The sequence below is a fragment of the Lutra lutra genome, chromosome 9 (genome assembly GCF_902655055.1).
Source record: "Lutra lutra chromosome 9, mLutLut1.2, whole genome shotgun sequence".
In the NCBI taxonomy this organism is placed as follows: domain Eukaryota; kingdom Metazoa; phylum Chordata; class Mammalia; order Carnivora; family Mustelidae; genus Lutra; species Lutra lutra.
In genome coordinates, this window is record NC_062286.1 from 26,093,248 (window position 1) to 26,118,280 (window position 25,033).

Below are 25,033 nucleotides of genomic sequence, written 5' to 3' on the forward strand. Positions count from 1 at the left end.
AGAGAAAAGTATTTTTCTGGTTTCACTGTGATGACCTTTACCACTTTGTTTTCCTTTTCTCCTTTCCTGTTATCATTTGCACTTTTGTGTTTGGAAGAGTAACCTTTGCTTACAGTCCTTTCTTTCTTGAAAGCATTTGGACTTTTTCTAAATTTGGTATCATTCTTTGAACTAATGCTCTAGGTTGGGTGCCTGGCTGGCTCGGTTGGTAGAGCATGTGACTCTTGATCTTGGTGTCATGAATTCAAGCCCAATGTTGGGCATAGAGCTTACTTAAAGTAAATTAAAAAAAAAATTTTTTTTAAGCCACTCATTTAAAAAATACTTTAGGTTATATGTTTACTCTCAATGAGGTAATATATTTTAATATGAGAACATATATGAAGATTTTCTTTTTTGGTAATTCCCTGGAGAGTACAGCTTTGCTGGAAAAGGATTTCTCTGGAGAAAGAACAGAACGAAAACTGCTTTCTACTTAAAAAACTAAAAAAAAATTAAAATTAAACTGGAAAATACTTTCTCAACATGATTGAGATAAAACCACTCTTCCTTTGGTTGTGGTTTTATCCATTTATGCAGACTTGGCACATGATAAAAGCATATGACTCTGTCTTTATGTCTCCAGATTTTGTGGTCTCTGCTTGGTAATTATGCAGCATTCATTAATTTAATCTATGCCTGGAAATTATCAGTTGTAGCCATCAATAGGTTTCTTTTTCCCTATAGTGTTTAAGGGAAATTCCTAAAAGCGATCGGTTTTTAGTTTAAAATATACATTTGAACTTAGTCATTAGACCATTCCCAGATTTTGTTGATAATCCAGTAAAATTTGTCTTCATTGTTAAGTAGGAGTGCCATTATAATTTGATACCTAACTTCAGTTACATAAAATATGTTTACTTGTAGATCGCTGATGTATAGTGAAGCCAACAGACGGGAGACGTTTACCTCATGGCCTCATGTAGGCTATCGATGGGCACAGCCAGATCCCATGGCTCAAGCTGGATTTTATCATCAGGTAGAAAAGACTCAAAAAACATTTTTTTTCAGTATGCTTTTGTAGTCTTCAGTAAAATCATTAACATTTGATACTTTCTCAAAAAACTTGCTTTATGCAGCCTCACTGTGTGCTTGTGTGTATGCATTTGTGTGAGTTTTGTTTTATTCTTGTACCTTTGCAAAAAGAGAAAAAAAAATTTGTTACAGGTAACTAACAACTGAGTAAATGCTTCATAACTGTTTTCTTTCAGAAGCCAGGCAGTATTCTTCAGATTTGCTTTTTGGAAAGTGTTCTCATTGCATGTGTGTTTATTTTCATTTCTTGATTTCTGCATTCATAACAGAGTAGTAGATACTGAGGATAATGCAACAAAAGTAACACTGCAGTTACTCCTGAAACTCTAATTTTGGTTGGATTCTAATTTTGGGTCGGGATATAAATTACCCACATACTTCTGCATAACTGTAGAATCAGCATTGCACGTGGTAGAGTGTAGTCTGAATATATATGTTGAAGAACCGATTAAGAAATTGCACAGAAAGGGGAATGATTAGTCAAGGAAAAGAGATTTATGTAGGAAAAGAGGAGAGTGTACAGTATAGGGATTCGTGTGACAAAAAGATGAAAGTGGGACATTAAGAGAGAGGTTCACTGAGCTAAAGTAGAGGGAAGGTAAGAAAAATGACTTCAGATGGGGATTATGTATTAAAGGAGGCTTAAACTGGGTGGGGTAGAATGGCCTACCACTGCTCAAGAATCTAAGCAATTTAATACTTACATGTCAGTTTAACGCGTGCTTACTTAATTTTAGAATTCAGCTAAACTTTTAAATATATTGAAGTAACTATTGTAAAGAATCTGAAGAGTGATTATTCCTTAGTTGTCTTGAAGTGTTTGGAATATCTTAAGTAAATTAAATCAGAAATTCGTATATATTTGACTGTTTTGTTCATGGTCTGTCAGATTTGCATTTAAATATATATTAGTTTGGGGGCGCCTGGGTGGCTCAGTGGGTTAAGACTCTGCCTTCAGCTCAGGTCATGTTCTCAGGGCCCTGGGATCGAGCCCTGTGTTGGGCTCTCTCCTCAGGAGAGAGCCTGCTTCCCCCTCTCTCTCTGCTTGCCTCTCTGCTTACTCTTGATCTTTGTTAAATAAATAAATAAAATCTTTAAAAAAGAAAATAAAGATATATTAATTTGGAGGCCAGCTAATCCTAGAATTACTGAAATTATTTTTGTAACTTAAAGTTTGAATATGGACCATTTTTCCTGATAATTTGTCTTCATTGCTGTTTGGTGTCATTTCCTGAAACAGTCTCTGTGAAGTGATGCATTGGTATTTTTTCTGTTGAATTATTGTTCATTGTATTCCATCCTTGCAAAGAGGTCAAGTCATAGATTTTCTAGAATCTTCTGCCTGTGTTAGGCATTGATTATTCTTAATTTTTAAAAATGTAAATGAATTTACATCTATATGAATAGTAGGTGCTAAGTAGAGTGAGTTCTCAAAAATAGTAATGTTTGTCATCAGAACTGTATTTTAGTTCAGATTTTGATGTATTATTTTATATATATGACATTTTGTCCTGTGTAACTAAAGAATACTACATGAATTAGGTTTACTATTTTGCTTTTCCTTTTTATTTGGCCTTTCATGTGCAGTTGTATGAGATTCAGTTTTCATAATAAAATACATTAGACTCTATTTCAACCATTTCAGTAACACATTTAGAAGATGCTAAGATTAGAGATCGAGTATGTGTGTGCCTCCATGTTTTAGTGCTCATTTTTTGATAAAACACACTTTTTCAAGTAAAGCAGTAAATTTTTAAAACATTTGGGCATTCACTATATTTTTGGAATCAGTGTACAGGCTAATTGTCTTTTCCTCAGTGTGCTTTTTTACCCAAGATTATGAACGTTTTTAGAAGAGTTTTTATTAAAAGGGTGTTTTACTATTAACCGTAACTGTCTTCATAATGAATTTGCAGCCTGCCTCATCTGGAGATGACAGAGCCATGTGCTTTACTTGCAGTGTGTGTCTTGTTTGCTGGGAACCTACTGATGAACCTTGGTGAGTGTTACTTTTTCTGGACATAATAGGCTAAATTCATCCTATAAGTAAGCTTCTGAATTTTCTGTTTTTCATCTAGATAGAATGATATTCTTGCCTTCTTCCATCTGTATTTTTGCCTTTGTTATAAGAGAACGAGATAACACTGTCTTTGCTCTGTCATATCACTTGGTGTATAGTAGCCAAGGTCTTTGACTTCCTAAAATCCACATGGGAGAAGTGCCAATGAATAGAATTAGACCGTGAACCAGAAGGTTATGATAAGTAAGTTGATACAGCATGGTTAACTTCAGCAGTGTGATCTTGGTCAGTTGCCAGCAGCCTGTCAGTAGGGAATCCACGGAGCAGGGCCTTATGAGTTACGTTTTTAACTTTGAAGTAATTTTAGGGAGTTGGTGGTGATTTTTGAATTCTAATAGGTGAACGTTTAGAACTTGGTTAACATTAGAGATCATGTATTGAAACCCAATTTTTAAAAAAAATAGCTGAGGCTTTATTTTTTTTTTTATTTTTTTTATTTTTTAAGATTTTATTTATTTATTTGACAGAGAGAGATCACAAGTAGATGGAGAGGCAGGCAGAGAGAGAGAGAGGGGGAAGCAGGATCTCCGCCGAGCAGAGAACCCGATGCGGGACTCGATCCCAGGACCCTGAGATCATGACCTGAGCCGAAGGCAGCAGCTCAACCCACTGAGCCACCCAGGCGCCCCTAGCTGAGGCTTTATTAATAGAAATAGAAATAGTTGGGACGCCTGGGTGGCTCAGTTGGTTGGACGGCTGCCTTCGGCTCGGGTCGTGATCCCGGGGTCCCGGGATCGAGTCCCGCGTCGGGCTTCCAGCTCCATGGGGAGTCTGCTTCTCCCTCTGACCTTCTCCTCGCTCATGCTCTCTCTCACTGTCTCTCTCTCAAATAAATAAATAAAATCTTAAAAAAAAAAAAGAAATAGTAATAATAACAGCAAATATTTATATAAAGCTACATACCAGGTGTCATCCTAGACACTTTATATATTTTTGACTTGTTTAATTCTCATATTTTAGGTATTACTATCTTCATTTTATAGGAGGGATAGAAATTATTACCTATTCTAAATAAGGAAAATAAAATTTGCCAAAGGGCATATGGCTGATTAGTGATGGAGCCAGGATTTGTAGTAAAATTAGTTTGAGGTTTCTGAATGTTAATCAGCTGATATGTATGGAGTGAACTAGCTAAAGCCTGTCCGAGTGTACATACGGATTCCAGCTTGCAGTAGGGTGTACTGTAGGAAAAATGGAAGTTGCATCTATCTGTGGATGAGAGTTGAACATGTGCAATTTTCAGTGTAGGTTAAGGTTCTGTTTGGAACTCAGTCTTTTCCCCTAGAAACTATTTATATATATAGAAACCATTTTAACATGTATTTTTTAGTTTCTTGGACTGACCCTCAGTTATTTCACCCATCCCTGAAGAGTTTTACCAGGACATTATAGAATGTAACTTTATTCATAAATATTTTGGGGGGAGTAAATTGACTCAAATATTCAGCTTGCGCTGTCAAACCTGTCTTTTCAAAGATTTTATTTATTTATTTGACAGAGATCACAAGTAGGCAGAGAGGCAGGCAGAGAGAGATGGGGAAGCAGGCTCCCCGCTGAGCAGAGAGCCCGATGTGGGGCTCGATCCCAGGACCCTGGGACCATGACCTGACCCAAAGGCAGAGGCTTTAACCCACTGAGCCACCCAAGTGCCCCAAAACCTGTCTTTTTTTGACATGGTCAGGGAGTCAAGGATTCTATCTCTTTTGCCCCAGGATTCAGGATTCCTCAAATTTAAGCAATTGGTAGCATCTCTGAGGGCTGAGGACATCGTTCTAAATGGATAGGAGGGAATAGGATTGAAGAGAGTTGGGAAGCTGAGCCTAGGTACCTTGTGAATCTGTACAGGGCGGGGGAAGGAGGACTTGCAAGTAGACAATGGGACTCTCATATTTTGATGGCAGGAGTTGATAGAGCTAGTTGGAGGGAGATTGAAGTTTTTAAAAAATAAAATGAGCAGGTCCTATTATCTGGCTATTCCTCTTCTACTTATTTACCTGAGAGAATTAATTCCTCTTATATGCAGAGAAGCATAAAGTGGATGGTTAACTGCAGTGAAAAACTGGAATCATCTTAAATATTTGTCAGGATGGAATAGTCAAATAAAATGTGGCATGCTCATATAATCTATTATCCAACAATGAAAAAAAATCAATAGTTTGCTGGGGCACCTGGGTGGCTCAGTGGGTTAAGCCGCTGCCTTCGGCTCGGGTCATGATCTCGGAGTCCTGGGCTTTCTGCTCAGCGGGGAGCCTGCTTCCTCCTCTCTCTCTGCCTGCCTCTCTGCCTGCTTGTGATCTCTCTCTGTCAAATAAATAAATAATATCTTTTAAAAAAAAAATCAATAGTTTGCTATTATTCACCGTCAATAACTTTGAGTTATGTTATTGTGTCAGGAAGTTTGTTGTAGGATGATTCATACAGTAATACTTTTATTTAAAATGAAAAAATCTTTATGTACATGTATATGAAAACTTACAAAAATATTTTAGAAGTATACCACTTAAATTCATAAAAGTGGTTATTGGAGGTGGGGAAAGAGATTACTGGAACTGGATATTATAATTGAGTGTATTTAGCTTTATTTTATATAGTTATGTGTCACTCGTATAAATAATATTTTAATTAAAAAGTTAAAACTCAGGGAAGAAAAAAGGGTGGAAAGAGGAAGATACCCTAGGATTTAGTTGGGAGGGAATCCAGTCAAAATATGTGCTTGGGGATGTCCTGTAAAAACAATTATTTAAGACATTTGCATATTGCAAGATTGTCCAGAGCTTACATTTGGATATAGGTAAGTTGTAGGTGCCTTGTAAAAAGAAACATACACGCCCTAAGGAATGGCATATTTTGTAAGTATAGTTGTCCCTTCTTTGTCATGGAAATTCTTTTTTTGGTAGCAGCATCCTGACATTTCAGATGATGCCTTGTAATTGCACCTAGTGAGCATAAAAAAAACAGAGTGACCAGAAAGAAGTCACAAAGTTGGAGACACAATTTTTAAGTGTTAAAGTTGATCCTGCTTTTAATATTTGACATTTTTAGTCGTTATACTAGTCTTGAGAATTCCTAGTGTTGTATTTCTATTAAACATGTTAGGATTTTCTAGGTAAACAAATTTAACATTTCTTTTTGCTCATTAAGCGTTTATGTGAAAGAAATAATTTTTACAGTTCATGAATATTATCTTTCTGTGTTTCTTTGGCAAGATATTTTGCTTTGAAATTATTTATCTGGTCTGATCCTGTAGTGGATGTATAAGATGTATTTCTTGTTCTTAGTATAGGTCATTTTATCCATACTATGTAGATCTTTTTGCTTTTAGATCTTTACTAAAAAGTACTTTGTGATGTGACATTTATTGAGTTTTTACTATATGTCATTTATAGTTGTGGCTGCTGATAAATATAGATAGGCATATAATTATATGTGATTTTTAAAATAGCTGTATAGAGGTATCTTTGACATGTAAAAATTATATATATTTAAGATGTACAGCTTGATGTTTTGGTGTATATATAAAAGGCTGCCACAATCAAGCTAATGAATATATCATCACCTCTACACAGTTACCATTTTGTGTGTGTACTTGTGTTGATCTAATTTAGGATACATCCTCTTCACAAATTTCAGGTATATAATAGAATAATGTTACCTTTTGTTACCATGCTGTACCTTTATGGAGAACTTTAAACTGAAATGTGTGAGGAAATACCAGACTTTACACAATTTAATCAATATGTGAATATAGTATAAATTATACTATAGCATTTCTGTTTCATCAGAGACTGATTTTATGTGTAATCCGTTAAAGGGAATAAAATCTGCTGCTGTAGTAAGTGGTTGGATATGTTAGAGTGATCTTGATAAGATTGAATAATGTGGCATTTGAGTCTTTTTAGTAAAGCATACTTCAGTTGTTTTTTTAAAAAAGAAAAGATGATCTGGAGTTCTCTTTTAAGCCACAGACTTGACAGCTTTGTTGTTCACTAAACTTTTCCTTCCTTCATCTATGTGAAGGTCTGAACACGAGAGACACTCTCCAAACTGCCCGTTTGTGAAAGGTGAACACACACAGAATGTGCCGTTGTCCGTCACTCTCGCGACAAGTCCTGCACAGTTTCCCTGTACGGATGGAACTGACAGAATAGCTTGCTTTGGCTCGGGGAGCTGCCCTCATTTTCTAGCTGCTGCAACAAAACGAGGAAAGATCTGCATATGGGATGTTTCCAAACTTATGAAGGTATGTTTCAGTTATGAAGTAACAGATTAGTCATTGAGGAAAAAAATCAGTCTTAAACTTAGGCTTGTCATTCATTTAGGTGCACTTGAAGTTTGAAATTAATGCATATGACCCAGCAATCGTACAACAGCTTATTCTGTCGGGAGAACCAAGCTCGGCAGTTGAATCAAGGAGACCAACTTTGGCGTGGTTGGAGGACTCCTCTAGCTGCTCAGACATACCAAAATTGGAAGGAGATAGGTATGTGACTTTTTTTAGTGGCATTTATAAAAGTTAGTGTTTTCCTGAATTTTATATTCTCTTAATTCTAATTAAAGGGGCAGAAAAAATTATTAGTTCAAGAGAGTAGAGAACAAACAGTTATAAAATCTGGAAGAGCTGTGTGATTCTAGACAAAAATTTTCATTCAAAAATGCCATTGTCTGTAAAATGTACTTTATTTTCTGTCTCAGTCTATGCCAGATGGAAACAATTGCTGCACTGAAGAATAAAGTCTAAACAATGAAACAAAATCCTTGGATTAAACTTGTTATTTTACCTTCCAAATCTTTTCCTAGGGCAGTTGAACCAAATGATTTTGGTTTCCACTTGTTTTCATTAGCACCTCAAATTGTAGAAGTGCTAATGAATAGTGAAATAACCTGTGGGTAGGCAAGATGACCTGATTATTTAAAGCAATTTATCAGTAGTCAGCCATGAGTAGAGGCATGATAATTATTGCTGTGCAGACACATTTTGGTAAAATTGTTGTGTGTTGGATTCTCTTCCATTCAGCTTTTCTGACGATCTTGATTTCTGTAGCTGTATTTGATCTATGTGGTGGCTGGAGAGTCAAAGTATTATTTTACTTTACCCACTCATCTCCCAAGACACTACAGTTAACTCTAAACTGGGCTAGGATTATAGGAGCAACATATGCAGTATTCTCAAGCAGACAGACTGAAGGGTTCCAAAAACCATTCAACTTGTCTTAAGCAGTAGAAGCTACTCCCTTTTAAGATTCTGAAGGTAGCAGTGTGAAATGGAGCCTATAACTGTGATCAGATGTCCTGATGCTGAGGCGATCTGTCATTTCACTTGCAGGGGCTTCTTATGTTAATGATGTGTGATAGACGTTAGACCACAGTCAGTGATTTAACAGTATTTTACTTCACAGTCCGTTTGGTGACATGTACTTTCATTAAGAACTAATGTAAAACTTTATTAGTGCAAATTGTTTCATTAGTGGAATTAATGGAAAATTCACAGTGTATTAGTTGGGAAGGTTACCTCTGTCTAGTCTTTCTTGGTAATGATATGTATAAATTATGGGTAGGTAAATATAAATTATGGGTAGGTAAATGTGGCTGAGCTCTGAAACAGACTGAATTAAAGCTTCATGGCTGTTCTCAGTTATTATAAATCCTATGAATAAATCCCCAGCTTGATGGAAAAGCAGGTGGCCTGTTTCTGAGTTTTGACCACATTTGTCATTAGGACTAGAAAGTAAGTGTGCTTGAGCTCTGTGATTTTCTTAGAAGTTAGTGGAAAATTAATAGAAGATAATGAAATTGGTATGTGCTTCTGAACACTAATTTATTTTTTGAAGATTTACTTATTTTAGAAAGAGAGCACAAATGGGAGAGGGAGAGGTAGAGAGAATCGGAAGTGGACTGTGTGCTGAGTGCGGAGCCCACCCTGAGATCACAACCTGAGCTGAAACCAAGAGTTGGTGCTTCACAGAGTGCGCCATCCAGGACCCCTGAACACTGTTTTTTTTTTTTTTTTTTTTTAAAGATTTTATTTATTTGTCAGAGGAGAGTGAGCGAGCACAGGCAGACAGAATGGCAGGCAGAGGCAGAGGGAGAAGCAGGCTCCCCGCCAAGCAAGGAGCCCGATGTGGGACTCGATCCCAGGACGCTGGGATCATGACCTGAGCCGAAGGCAGCTGCTTAACCAACTGAGCCACCCAGGCGTCCCCTGAACACTGTTTTTAATTAAAACGTTTGTCTTGGAGTTTTGTAATTTGGGGATTAAAAATTGAATGAAGACGTACTTTTTAAGATTACACACATGCGCGCGCGCGCGCGCACACACACACACACACACACACACACACACACACACACACACACACACTTGGGTAAAATGTACATTTTCAATAAACACCCAGTATCTCGGGTGGACAGGTACTATGTTGGGGTAGTGTGCTGGAGTTGAGATATAGATCTCTGTGTGCTTCTAAGAGGTAGTCTTTCTAGGGTAGAAGGACCCTTTTCTTCTGAGAAAGTGAAGTGATTCATACAGAAAGAGTACTCTTAGGTTGGGGTGGTAGGAGGAAGCTGTAGAGGTGGAACTTCCTCTCTAAACTGAGTCTCCTTCTCTGGCTTTCCCTTCCCCCAAAGGTAGCAGGATTTCCGTTGCATTGGTATTGAATATACAGAACCAGACTAATACTGATTTTGTGGCACAATATACAGTGTATTTATTTTAAAATACACTGTGTGAGTTTTATTAGCTCAAAGAATAATATGTTAATTGAACAAGTTAAAACTTAGCCAAGAAGCTTAATTAGCAGTATAGTTTGCTTTTGGATTGTTTTTGACCATTTCTACTGGAAAGGCAACATTTGTCTTTGTTCTGAATTTATTCAGGGAAGAATATTTGGGAAGGAAGATTATTTATTTGGGAACATGTTTAAATTAAATGAATTAACATTTTTGTCTCATTTTGTATGTTATATTTTTTAAATTGGTAGAAATTTCCTGCATTTAACTTTGAAGTTGTGTATATAGTATTGATATATCAAAGCTAAGGTATCCATGTGATACTAGTATCTTCAGTTTTCAAAAATAGATAATCATAACTAACTGTTTAAAACTTAATCATATGTCTTATTTATTTTGCATGTTTGTTGCTCTGCAAAAGATTTTGCACATGTAAAAGGCCTTAGTGAATCCAGTGTCTGTTATAAACCTAATGCGTGCTTAATATAGAAAAATTAGACAATCTGGAGAAGTAACTTGACGAAACAGAGAACCCATAGTCACATCATCCAGTTATGTTAACATTTATATATATAAAATTTTTATTATGTATTTGTTTTTAACCCATATTCATTTTATTAAGGTATACAGATCATAAAATTTACCCTCAGTGTACAGTTCAACCATTTTACTCATATGATTTTATTATGTAATGGTATGAGAATTTTTCTGTCACATAATATTTTAAAGAAAAGATTGTATTTTGAAAAACTTTAGAAAGAGCTTTTTTTGTTTTGTTTTGTTTTTTTGCCAGTTAAAGATGATTATCTGGCAAGGCTTTGTAACATTATTTGTAATTTCATATCAAGACACCTTGAATACCTTCTTAAAATATACAACTACTTGGGGCACCTGGATGGCTCAGTCAGTTAAGTATCCAACTCTTGATCTCAGCTCAGGTTTTGATCTCAGGATCATTGAGTGTGTGTGAGTCTACATTGGGTGTGTGTGATGCCTACTTAAGTAAATAAATAAAAATAAAATAAATAAAAAATAAAACAAAACATACAACTATTTTATTTCACCTTTTTCCCTGATAGCCGTATAATACTTGGTTGTTGGTTTTTTTTTTTTTGTTTTGTTTTTTTTTTTTAATGTGAAAACCCTTCCGTACTTGAAAGCTATTGTGTCTTGGTTTGGAGTTCTTTATTTTGGATAATTCCCAATGATTAATATTTCCTCTGAGGTTTATTTTTCCAATTTATTTATTTTTCTTTATTAATTCTCTGAAATCAGCCAATTAGTATTTAAATAGCTTAAGGCTAATTAACAGCTGATCTTGAACTTTTGCACATTTTTTTGTTATTTAAATTATAGCATAGAATTGTTTTATAGACAGTTATTTCCACTTGAAAAATTTAAAACGTAGAAATTTGTCAGAAACGTCTAACTGAGCCCTGTCCCTATCCCTGCCCCTTATTTCATACTTTTTTTTTTTTTTTTTTTAAGATTTTAGTTATTTATTTGACAGAGAGAGGTCACAAGTAGGCAGAGAGGCAGGCAGCAAGAGAGAGAGGGAAGCAGGCTCCCCGCTGAGCAGAGAGCCCCATGTGGGGCTCGATCCCAGCACCCTGAGACCATGACCTGAGCCGAAGGCAGAGGCTTTAACCCACTGAGCCACCCAGGCACCCCCAAACTTTTTTTTTTAAACAGAGATTACTAACTCGTATTTCACTTAAAATTACTGTAGTGCCTGGTTATTTCACATGTAAGTGAAATATATTGTTTCAAAGAGGGAGAGTTAATACTTTCTTTCCTTCAAAATGCTTCTTTTAATTTTTTTTATTTGAGATCATCAGAATTTTAGAATTGCCATAGAAGTGCTGTTTGTTAGAGTACAGACAGTCTCATACTGTACTAGAGCGATCTTTTATTAAATTATTTTCTTGTTTGCTAACAGATGAGAGTAAGGATAAAGATGGATGCAAAGAGGGAGGCTGGCAATGTCTTAACTATCTGAGTAGAGAGTAAATGAGGGACCTCCTCTCTTCTTAAACCCTAACTACTGAGTTATATTAGTTTCCCTGCTTGTTAGGGAGTTGTTATTACCCCTTCCAAAACAAAGAAACCAAACACAAAATAAAAATGAAATGCGTGTGTGTATGTGTGTGTGTGTGTACGTGAACATAATATAGCTCTTTTATTTGGTTTTAGGACAACTTTCCAGAATTCAGTAATACAATAATTATTAAAACTTTACTACCTGAAGCTTGTACTTGATTTTATTAGCTGCCTCACTCTTATCTGTTTATTTAACCTACTGTTCCCAGTCATACCTTAACAGTTTTCAAATCCCTACAAATTTTATTACAGATTCTTAGAGGTTTCCACATTCTGTTTCAGACACTTATTTCATGATTTTAAGGTAATCCAGTACCAGCATTGTTAATCAGTTATGATCTCAGACTACTTACATGTCATTTAAGTGAGTTTTAATAGTTTTGTATGATACTTATATTTGGGATGCAGAGCATTGGTTGTTGCAACTTTGTTCTTTGTCTCATAATATGTATACCTTTTTTTGAAATTCAAATTATTTTTTACTTTGTCTTTAAGTGATGATTTACTGGAGGATTCAGACAGTGAAGAGCATTCCAGATCAGATTCTGTGACAGGTATGTTAAAAATGTCAGATAATCTATTGTTTAAATCCTTACATTTATATAGTCATAGGAAGAGCTAAATATTACTTAATTCTAAATTTCTTAGTTAATGCAGACTCTACATTTTCACTGATATACACAGAAAACTCAAATGTTAAACTTTAAAGATCCTGAATTAGTATACGTAGAGTCCCGTACTTAAATTTTAAATGGTATGTATTTGAGCCAAAGTTAAAATGACAGTTTTACTAAATTTTTGTCACAGATGTCAAGGAATAGACATTAAGCTCTTTAGAATGTGTTAGTTTATTTGCATAATTTATTCTGTTGTTAAATAAAAGTAATATTGAAATTAAGGTTCTTTATTCCCAAAATAAAATGGGGAAAGAGAATAAATTTTAAAGTATAAAATCATAGACATTAAGGCATCAAGTAAGTGCTGCCTTACTCACTGTCTTATGAAATATTAAGGTGAAAATGTGTGTTTCAAATTTTAATGTGGTTATATAATAGGCAAGGCTAATAGTACATCTCAGAATAGTTTTTCCATATCAGAATTCAAATTCTTGTCATTTATTATAGGCTGAATACTTTTCCCAATACATAAAAGAGGTATGTTAACATCTGTTAATTAGAGTTTTGGCAACTGATTACGATAAAAATATGTAAAGCATAGTACCTGGGAAGTAGCCAGTATTTTTTAAAAAAGTGACTGTTATTAAATTGTGGCTGTTCTGTAATGTCCTATTTCAGGAACTGAGAACATACATAACTTGTTAAATCTCTGGGGGAAGAGACACAGCTTTGTATAGTACAGTTGTCAAAAATTGAATTGAGTATATAGAATAGCAAGTGCTCTCTAATTTTAAATTGTCATGAAATTTTTTTTAAAGCCCCCAGACAACACTAGACTGATCTGGGGTCAAACCTTAGTGGTATTTTGAAGTAGTTTTAACAATGAAAGAATTTTAAAGTAGGAAATATGAATAATTTATAAATGTATAATTAGCTCTAGAACATAAAGAAAAGACTCATTAAAAAATTAGTCTGATTAAGATAATGCTTTTCCCATTTTGTTGTCTTTTTGCAAACGCGGATAAGGGCTACAATTGCATTTTCTTAGTCTGGGAAAGAGTAATAAGCTGGTCACAGGTTACTTGAAGACCTGGTTAGAGCTTGAATTCGTCTGCTAATTCACTCTTTGGTCTTGTCAGGTCATTTTAACTCTCTGGGCCTCACTTTTTCCTCTGTAAAGTGAAGTGTTTGAACTAAGCATTCCTTTATGCTGTTCTTAAAGTTTTTGATTCTAACCATAACCTTTCCTTTGTATGCTGTAGCTTTGCTCTTTTCTCTGGGTCCAATGATCTCAGTAGGTATTTTTGTAATTATAATATCTATCTTTGGTCTATTTCTTTATCTCTTTTCTTCTTTTGTCTTTTTCATCTATGCTTAGTTGATTTTTCACTTCCTTTAGATACTATATTCCTATTTATCTCACTTCCCAGTATCTAGAAAGTCACCATGTATTGTTGTTGGCTTTTTCTGTGATATCTCATTTAGGGTTGGGGCTTTTGTCCTTATGTAGTATTAAAAGGTAGGTATGGAAAGAAAAAAAGATCTTCTGATTAAAAATTGTTAATTCCCTCCTTTTAGGATTTATAAGTAGTTCATTCATTTGTAGTAAAATATGTATAGTAGTCTACCTTACTTGCAGTTTCGCTTTCCACAATTTTTCAGTTACCTTTGGTCAACTGTTGCCCTGAGCAGATAACTTTCCTTCTGGCATGGTATGGTCAGAAGGTCCATAGTAGCATAATGCTAGGACACAATGCCTGTGTCGTTTACCCCACTCCATGTCATCATGTAGGCATTTTATCTCACATCATCACAAGAAGAGTGAGTACAGTATAGTAAGATATTTTGGGAGAGAAAACACATTGACATAATTTTTTTTTTAAGATTTTTATTTATTTATTTGACAGACAGAGATCACAAGTAGGCAGAGAGGCAGGCACAGAGAGACAGAGAAGCAGGCTCCCTGCTGAGCAGAGAGCCCGATGCGGGACTCGATCCCAGGACCCTGGGATCATGACCTGAGCTGAAGGCAGACGCTTTAACCCACTGAGCCACCCAGGTGCCCTGACATAACTTTTATACTTCTTTACAGTATATTATTATAATTATTCTATTTTATTATTAGATATTGCTATTAATCTCTTACTGTGCCTAATTTGTAAATTAAACTTTATCATATATATGTTTACAAATAAAACATAGTACATATAGAGTTTTGTACTTTGTGCAGTTCAGTGTCCACTGGGGTTCTTGGAACGTATCCCTGCCTATAAAGTGGGGGACTACTATATATTCTAAGTTAATTCTGTTATATTGGTAGTTTATTGGCGAGTTTATGGAGGCTCATGATATGAATGGGAGATGTGTTCCTTTCCTGAAGCATCTAAAATAAGTCATAGATGCTATTTCAGAATTTACATTTACCAACTCTAGGTGATTCCCATCAAAGTGAATGACACAGTCTGAAGAATTAGGGAATGTATTTCTTAACTAAGAGATTTTTACTTGTTTTTCATTTAAACTTTATGATTTTTGAAAGTTTCTAGGGGCGCCTACGTGGCTCAGTCATTGGGTGTCTGCCTTTGGCTTGGGTCATGACCCCAGGATTTTGGGGTCGAGCCCCATGTCGGGCTCCCTGTTCCGTGGGAAGCCTGCTTCACCCTCTCCCACTCCCCCCGCTTGTGTTCCCTCTCTCACTCACTTTCTCTCTGTCCAATGAGTAAATAAATAAATAGATTCTTAAAAAAAAAAGAAAAGAAATGATGTCAGAGAGAGAAGATTGGTTTTGGGGTCAGATAACTGAATTAAGGATACATTTGCTTCTTGTGAAGTGTGGGAAGAATGGCAGGAGAGAGAAGGAGGGTTCAAATTGAAATTCTTAGTTTTCGAAAAGTGCTTAGTTAAAACCTGTTTGCGGGTGCCTGAGTGGCTCAGTTGGTTAAGCGACTGCCTTTGGCACAGGTCATGATCCCAGACTTCCAGGATCGAGTCCCACATTGGGCTCCCAGCTCCTTGGGGAGTCTGCTTCTCTCTCTGACCTTCTCTCTTATGCTCTCTCTCACTCATTCTCTCTCAAATAAATAAAATAAAAAATCTTTAAAAAAAAACAACAACACCTATTTGCTTACCTCAGAAAGTTTGCCTGAGAGAGCTGTTGGCTGACACTTCCTAAGTAAGCAGAGGAGAGAAGGATTTCCCAAAATGATTATCTGGGGAATATTGTATTGCAGTCCATATGTAGCTATATTATGTAAAAACTTGTTTTGTAGTCTAGTAGGTTTGAAATTCTGAGCTAACAGATTTCTTACTGCAGTATTTGACAGTTTTCATTGTGCTTTGTCAGTCGTCTGAAGTAGAATGTACAGCATGGGCTGTGTCTTAGATATTACTTAAATGTTTGGGAAGAAGCAGAGGAATAATGCTGCTTGTCATGCTGTTCTTCTTAATGAATAGTCCCACTTTCTATGCTATACTTTGAACATTTCTTAAATGTATGTTAATATATGTAATTTATGGTTACATAAATGGTTATGTTTGTTATGGTTATGGTTATTTTGTTTTTATCTCTCTTACTGTGTATGAATAAACTAAAATAGCTTTTTCCTGGCAATTTCTGACCATAACTTAAAAAACATCATTTAAAAAATCATTCTAGAAGTTTCAGTTTAGTCCAGTAAACAGTTGAGCATCCTCAAGATTTATTACAGTGTACTACATGCTATCGAAATCTTATTGTCAACTTTTAATTTCGATTCTAAATTAGTAGAGTTAATATGTATAACTCTTGCATGGCAGCACAGACAGACTGCGTGTGAACGTAGCCAGATGAGTGGTTGCATAAATGAACAGCTTCATTAAATGATTAAACTGTTGAGCTTATAATTACAGTTTTCTTCCATTTAACTAGAAATGGTTTCAGTTTTAGGTCATAATAGCGACATTATATCAAGTGAGAAGATTATCCTCAAAAAATGGGGAATTCTAATAAGGCTGTCAGTGAGCATTTTAAAGAAATAGTTAATGAAATAGTTAACAGAATGGTGGGAATAGAACTTTCAGTACATGTTACGTGTATGACGTTCCATGAATCTCAGTTTTATATTACTTGGGCACCTTTCAAACTTTCATGCAATTGTCGAGTTATATTTATTTCCTTTACTCTTCTATATTTTCTTTACCTAAACTATAAAGCCAATTCCAATGTTCTTTTTTTTTTTTTTCCATAAGAAATACTTAGACATTATTGTTGCTAATAATGTTGTTGCTGACTGATAGGATTTATTGCTATTGAGAAAGACACAAATTGGTTCAGACTTTCAGTTCAATATCAAGAGATTGTACTTGGCTTAGGGTTTGAGTGACATCTGTTGCAGGGTTTTGTGTAGACAGACATAGCATGTTTCAAGCGTTGAGACTGAGAAATGACTTTTGTACTCTTTGTAAGGGGACAGCACACAATGGAGAGAAGGTCATTAAGGGGTAATGTAGTTCACTTTAAATGAGCCATAAATTAGCAGGTAATGCAGAAGACACTTTCTGCTTCACTTTAAAATGGCAAATTTTGGGAATTTTTCCTTCCTGGTTATAATTTTTTTCTAAGCTGAGGTTAAGATTACATTGTGTACTATGATAATCAACTGATAATTAGTATGGTGGGGTAGGAGAGAGGAGAGCGTGGTATGACTACTTCTAAATGGTATCAGGTAGGGAACTGACACTATAATCATGTTTCATGGATATTCAATAAAGTACAATAAAGTGACAGTTTTAATGGTATTGAGTGTTTTTTGGTTTAGAATGGAAGGACAGAAATCCTGTTATTTTATACTAATAATGTCTTCATTCTTTAATCTTTCTCATAAATTTAAAAGGGTGGGGGTACGTTGCTCATAAAGTTCCAGGAGAATATATTCTGAAATGAAAATGATTTTGATTCTCTTGAATACCTCAGTGGTGTTTCTGAGTAGATTTATCTTAGATTTCATTAACTTCCCTTTAAAATACTTTAAATTCTTCCACTGATGTAATTATAATGCACTAACTGATTGGATGAGTAAGAAAAGGAAATTAACGAAAGCATTATGCTAAAGATTTGTGTCTTGCCAGTCTCGAGGCCAATTCTGATGAATATTGTTCCTTTTCAAAGGGCATACGTCCCAGAAGGAAGCCATGGAAGTGAGCCTTGATATAACAGCACTCAGCATTCTGCAGCAGCCTGAGAAACTTCAGTGGGAGATTGTGGCAAATGTGCTTGAAGACACTGTTAAGGATCTTGAAGAACTTGGGGCAAATCCTTGCTTAACAAACTCTAAGAGTGAAAAGACAAAGGAAAAGCACCAGGAACAACACAACATTCCCTTTCCATGTTTATTAGCAGGAGGTTTATTAACATATAAATCTCCCGCTACCTCACCCATTAGTAGTAATTCTCACAGGTCACTGGATGGTTTAAGCAGAACTCAGGGTGAAAGTATATCAGAACAAGGGTCAACTGACAATGAATCCTGTACTAACTCAGAATTAAATTCTCCTCTGGTAAGGAGGACTTTACCTATTTTGCTTCTTTATAGCATCAAGGAATCTGATGAGAAAGCAGGAAAAATATTTCACAGATGAACAATATAATGAGCAAAAGTTTGCATGATGATGGTTTCACAGTTCCCCAGATCATTGAAATGGAGCTGGACAGTCAGGAGCAGTTGTTGTTGCAGGATCCTCCTGTGACTTACATTCAGCAATTTGCAGACGCAGCGGCCAACCTTACCTCTCCAGATTCTGAGAAGTGGAACTCTGTGTTTCCCAAGCCTGGGACTTTGGTTCAGTGCTTAAGGCTGCCAAAGTTTGCAGAGGAGGAGAATCTTTGTATAGACTCCCTAACTCCTTGTGCTGATGGAATTCATTTGTTGGTAGGACTGCGGACATGCCCTGTTGAATCCTTGAGTGCAATAAATCAAGTAGAGGCCTTGAATAATTTAAATAAATTAAACTCTGCACTATGTAATAGACGGAAAGGTGAGCTGGAATCAAATCTTGCTGTAGTGAATGGTGCGAATATTAGTGTAATCCAACATGAATCACCAGCAGATGTACAAACTCCTTTGATAATTCAGCCTGAGCAGAGGAATGTTAGTGGTGGATACTTAATACTTTATAAAATGAATTATGCCACTCGGATAGTGACTTTAGAAGAGGAGCCAATAAAAATCCAACATATCAAAGACCCCCAGGACACAATTACCTCGCTCATTTTGCTTCCACCAGATATATTGGATAATCGGGAAGATGACTGTGAGGAGCCTGTTGAGGATATGCAGTTAACCTCAAAGAATGGCATTGAAAGAGAAAAAAAGGCTGATATTTCTACTCTTGGACACCTGGTAATAACCACTCAGGGAGGATATGTAAAAATATTAGATCTTTCAAACTTTGAAATTTTGGCCAAAGTGGAACCTCCCAAAAAGGAGGGCACTGAGGAACAGGACACATTTGTTTCTGTCATTTACTGCTCGGGCACAGACAGGCTGTGTGCATGCACCAAAGGTAAGCTGTTGGTTTGTTGGGTCTCCTACAAATCTTATAAAATCAGTGTATATGGCATTCATTTGTATGCATACCTAGTATGAATTTTAGATCCATATAGATGGAGAGAAATTTATTATTTTTTATAATGAAGCGGTAAATCTTTCTACTGTTTTAACTTTTTAAAACTTTTTTCTACTGCCCTAGGTAAGGATTCTAATTGTAAATAAGTTAATAAGTCTCTCAGAAAGTATCTTCTCTGCTTTAACCTCAAGAAAATAACCTGCTGTTGTTTCTGTGAGTCCTGACTCTGCATCTGCTCAAATTTGTGGCCTTGGGCAAGTTACTTTAAATGCAGTAAACCTTTGTTTATTTATACATGAGGATAAGAAGGCCTGTTACCAGGCTTCTTAGAATGAAATGAAATAATGTATGTAACATTTTGGGCACAGAGTATATATACTGATCATTACTTCCTCCTGAAAGAAAATTATTTAGCGAATGATACTAGTTTTACCAAATAAAATTTTTTGTTGATTTATTCCTGACTTTTGGCTAATGGTTGAGTCAGCTTTGCAACATCTGAGGCCCCATACAGAGTAACACATGGTGTGCATTTTTTTCCTCTACTTTTCTTATTATATATTTTAAGTTGGAAAAATAAAGCAGTTTTTGAAAAGGATTACTGACAATGTCAGGCAACATGAATAGTCTTATTGATAGTTTAGTAGGAGTTAGGGCCGGGAGATATTTGAAGACCAGGTAACTATAGCCTCTGGTTAGGAGAAGAACTGGGTGTGAGGAGAGTCATACATCTCATTTGTGGTTCTTGGGAGGAATTAACCCGAGTTTTTCCTCACTTTAAAATTGCAAGAGTTTGGCCAGGAAGGGTAGTGGTGAATGTAGGTGGTTCAGATGGCCTTCTTTGGAATACATCTAGTGAAATAAAGGGAAGAAACATCTTCAAATAACATCAAAAACCAAATTTAAAATTAATTTAAAATTAATTAAATTAAAATTTAAAAATGAGCAATGCAGAATAACTTCAGGCTAATTAAACTTTGATTTAGAGTTGATAAAGTTTAGAAAAACCATTAAAATACTATGTGGTGTGAAGGATGATTTTGAAGTTTTCGATCATGTATGTGTGTGTTCACTGTTGTGAGAGCTTCAGTTCTCATAGTTCGTTTAATCCTCATGCCAACTTTATGCGGTGTATACTATTATTGTGTTCATTTTACAGATAAGGAAACTAAGGGAAGGAGAGGTTAAGTAACTTGCCTAAGTCACAGAGCTAACGAATGACAGAGTCAGCATTCATACCTGGGCATCTGTTGTCAGGGTGCATAAATTATACTGCCAGAATGTAACAAAAACGTAAGACTTGCAGGGGTACCTGGGTGGTTCAGTTGGTGAAGCCTCTGACTCTTGGTCTTAGCTCTGGTCTTGATTTCAGGGTCATGAGTTCAAGCCCATGTTGGGTGTGGAGCCCACTTAAAAAAAAAAAAAAGTAATGGAACCCACTTAGAAAAAGAAAAAAGAGGAGTGATACATTGAGTTTTAAAGAATGTTTTAATGTGAAAGATTTAAAAAACGAAAACAGTTTAATATGTCATAGGCCATCCAGAGTGGAGGTAGATTTGGAACCTGAGTGACCTAGCCCCAGGGTACATCTGTGTATGATACCAGTGTTTTCCAGAAGTACAGTCAGGGGTTAATGGTTTAATTGTTTGATGAGATATGCTTTTGTGAGATAGAGAAGTAGTATTTAAATAGATTAATGTATTCTTGGAGTTTGGACAATGGAAGGAAAAGTTCTAGGAACTTTTCCTAGATGGGGAATTTATCCAGATGGATCAAAGGACAAGAAAAAGCCCGAGAAGTTAAGCACTTTGAAAATTATCCCCTAGTTCTTCAAGGATTGACTGATCAAGATAGATTTGAAAAAATGAGATTAGTAACTAAAAAGAGGAAAGAAAAGTTGATGTTATATCATGTATATTTGACAGTCCAAAAAAGTAGTTGTAAAAAAAATTTTTTTTTAAGATCTTATTTTTATTTATTTGACAGAGATCACAAGTAGGCAGGCAGAGAGGCAGCCAGAGAGAGAGGAGGAAGCAGGCTCGCCACTGAGCGGGGAGCCCCGGACGGGGGGCTGGATCCCAGGACCCTGGGATTATGACCCAAGCCAAAGGCAGAGGCTTTAACCCACTGAGCCACCCAGGCGCCCCAGTTGTAAAATTTTTAAAAAAGGATTACAGACTCTGACCCAAAAGGGCATGACATTTCCATGATGTTCTAAGAGTGTATTCAAATAGGATAAAACTCCTTTTCTCATGGAGAATCATTGAGCATTTTGATAAAAATCTATAATAAATGTTAATTTTAAATGGTATTAACAATATACTAAAGGTAGATTTGATGCAGTTATGTTTGATGAAAGTTTGGAAATAGAATATACATACACTTGTTTCCTTGTCAAACAAGGAAATAAGGTCCCTTCCGGCCACTGTGCCACCAGCCAGCAGCTCCAGAAATATGGGCCACTTTCCCCACAGCTGGCTCAGGGCTGAGGAATGGGGGATGGCAGCTGCTTCCTGCAGGCCACTTTCATGAAAGATCAGTAGCCTTTCCCTTTATCAAGCATCCTCTGGTTACTGTTTCTTGTTAGGTTCCAGAGTTCTGAAATAGTTGATATCAGTCACTTTCTAGGTCAGTAGCTAACCTCTAGAGCTTCCTACCTAGAACTTCCTACTCTGCCATTTGGTGTGGCATTACTGGAGCCTTTGTTGGTATATATATTTTTTTAATATTTTTTTTGGAATTCTGTTCTTAGTGATTTAATTTGTCACAGACTACTTTAGAATAATACTAATTTACTAGTAAAATATACTTTGCTCTAATCTTTTTTCTCCTGGTCCTTTGTGCTACCATTGTCTTAGATGTTGCATTTAGATAAGTTATAAACCCAACGAAAAAGAGTTGTTTTATACAATCTTTGTCTTTTAAAAAAGTTTACAAAGAAATGAGATAAAATATATAATGTCCATCTAATTTACTCATTTCATCACCTAAGCACTCATTTCTGGTTGTGTGTGTGTGTATGTGAGAGAGAGAGAGATAGAGAGAGAATTTGGTAGTGCTTTCTTTCATCTTGAAGGCCTTTCTTTAGTACTTATTACTACAAGGCAGATCTCCTAGTGAAAGATGCTGTTTATCCTGAAACATCTCTATTTCACTTTCATTTTTGAAGAATAATACTGTGTATAGAATTATTAGTTGACTATTTCTTCACATCTCATTCAGTTTCCTTTGGCCTCATTGTTTCTGGTAAGTCCGCTCTTAATTTATATCATGGTTATTAGATCTGATGAGTCATTTTTAACTTGTTGCATTTGAGGTTTTCTTACTGACTTTCAAACAGCATATGTACCTGTGAATCTTATTGTATATATCCTACTTGAGGTTTATTGAATTGATTGAATTTGCAGTGTAGTGTTTTTCTTCAGATTTGGGAAGTTCTTGTCCATTATTTCATCAGTTTTTTTTCTTTGCCTTTTCTGCTCTCTTTTTCTGGAATTCCCATTACATGTATGCTCTTATACTTTATCTGTCCCATAGGTCTCTGAGATGCTTTTCATTTTAAAAGATCTTTATCTTTTCTTTAGATTGGTTAATTTCTTATGCTCTATTTTTATTTTACTGATTCCTTCTACTGCCGTCTCAAACCTACTTTGAACCTATATAATGAACTTTTCGTTTTAGCTATTTTATGTTTCAACTCCAGAATTTCCCTTTGTTCTTTAAAATAATTTGGTTTTTGGTTGAGATTCTTTACTTGTTGAGTCATTTCCACCATTTGTTCTTTTAATTCTCCATACCTGATTTCCTTTTATTCTATAAAAATACAGTAGCTTCTTTGAAGTTCTTGTCTGCCAAACCTAAATCTTGGGAACTCAGAGATATTGCTCAGTGATTTTGTTTTCCTTAAGCATGGGTCAAACTTTCTTCAGATGTCTTATAATTTTTAATTTAATACTGGACATTTTAAATAACATTGCAGAATTCTGAATTCTGATTTCCCCTCTTTGGAGATTGTTGTTGCTTTGTTTGTTTGGTAACCCCTCAGGACTATATCTGTGAATCTGTTTCTTTTGCAGTGTGCAGTCACTGATGTCTCCAGTCATCTCCCCCCCGCCCCCGGAGGTTTTAATTTTTAAACTTGTTTCTTATTTGTTGCCTCTGTATCCAACTAGCTTAGCTTAATATTCAGCCAAAGATTTTGATTAAGTGATTATGCCCAAGTAACTTCACTATTAAGGCTGTATTCACGTGTGTCCTGGCTTTTATTTGCTTTATTTTTATTTTCTGTCATGCCCTCTTACACTCTTATGCATATGCATGAGGCTTAGTTGACTAGGAATGTGTGGATGGCTTGGGCCCCATCTGGTTTTGTAATACATATGTACAACTTCTGATCATTGTGGATTATGTGGAGAGTTTACCAAACCCCTTATGTTTCTTTCACTTCTTTTAACTTTGTATTAAGGGCAGGGTCATGTCTTTAGGATGCACTTCATTTTTGTTGCCTCTGAGCCCTTTCAGCTGATGGCTGTCCAAATCCGTTGGACCCCCTCTGGCAGTAGCATTCCTTCTGCTGGTTTTCATTGCTTGCCCCACCCTGGTTGAATGACCATTTTGCCTGGCTTTATAGTTGCTTTTCAGGAAGAGGAGTTGTCATCTTCCTTATTCTGTCATATTGAAAGTGAATCTCCAAATACTTTTTTTTGGAATATTCTTTTATCCATTGATTTTTATCTTAAATATTTGCTAACTTTGCTTTCATTTTTTTTCTGTGAGAAATTAAAAAAAAACAATTTCAGTTTAATGTCATTTCATTGTGAATGCTTCAAAAAATTAAGAATCTGTGTTCATTTTTGATACTGCTGAGATATTTAGCTAGTGCATCAGTTTCCTCATCTGTAAAGTGGCCACAATAATAGTCCTTACCTCAGAGGTTTTTGTGAAGACTAAATGAATTAATTTAAGCATTTAAAATAGTGTCTTACACATAGTTAGTACTAGGTCAATAACTGTTTTCACATATGTTTCTGTATTTGCCATTTTTTAAATTTAATTTTCAGTTTGTAATACCTTGTCAATTTAATTTCTAAATTCTGGAAGATAATGTCACTTTGGCAGCCCTGTTTATCTGCCTGTTGAGTGATATTAAAATAAATGAGTTTCTTAAGTAGTATGCGTTTATATGTTTATCCATATGCCGTGTACCTATGTTGATAAAATTTTACTACACCGTAGGTGGTGAGCTTCATTTTCTCCAAATTGGAGGAACTTGTGATGATATTGATGAAGCTGATATACTAGTGGATGGATCTCTTTCTAAAGGAATAGAACCATCTTCAGAAGGTTCCAAACCTTTATCAAATCCTTCAAGTCCTGGCATTTCAGGTATGATACTAAGTTTTTAAATGAAATCTTAAAATGGGAATTTTTGTGATATTTAAAGCTTCCTGAGTCTTTCTTAAATAGTCTTAAACATTCTTTCAGTTTTTACAGTCAACTCTTGGTTACTTTGTTGAGGGAGTTCATTTACTTGTTGCCATTCTGTCACTAGGCTTGTTTTTATTTATTATTTATCATTGTTTTTTTTCAGTAGTCGCAAATTGTTGTGAACAGTTAAAATAAAAAATGTTTTTTTGACCTATGGTAGGTTGGCCGATATTGGTGATGTTACCTAAGAGGTGAAACATTATTTTGGCCATTAATGGGCTTTTAGTCTAGTTAGGGAAAAAACATGAAATAGGGTAACTGAGGGGTGCCTGGGTGGCTCAGTCGTTGGCCATTTGCTTTCCGGTCAGGTCGTGGTTCCAGGGCCCTGGGATCGAGCCCTGCATCG

At 35.7% G+C, this 25,033-nt stretch overlaps 1 protein-coding gene across 1 annotated transcript in view; it reads left to right on the top strand.

Annotated features, from left to right (window-relative positions):
• Positions 1–25,033, top strand: part of BIRC6 (baculoviral IAP repeat containing 6) — a 237,681-nt gene that overhangs the window by 51,037 nt on the left and 161,611 nt on the right. The window contains 8 exon segments of the mRNA XM_047746606.1: positions 907–1,018; positions 2,991–3,073; positions 7,172–7,394; positions 7,474–7,634; positions 12,476–12,534; positions 17,744–18,202; positions 18,205–19,137; positions 24,436–24,585. Coding sequence (XP_047602562.1) covers positions 907–1,018; positions 2,991–3,073; positions 7,172–7,394; positions 7,474–7,634; positions 12,476–12,534; positions 17,744–18,202; positions 18,205–19,137; positions 24,436–24,585 — 2,180 coding nt within the window.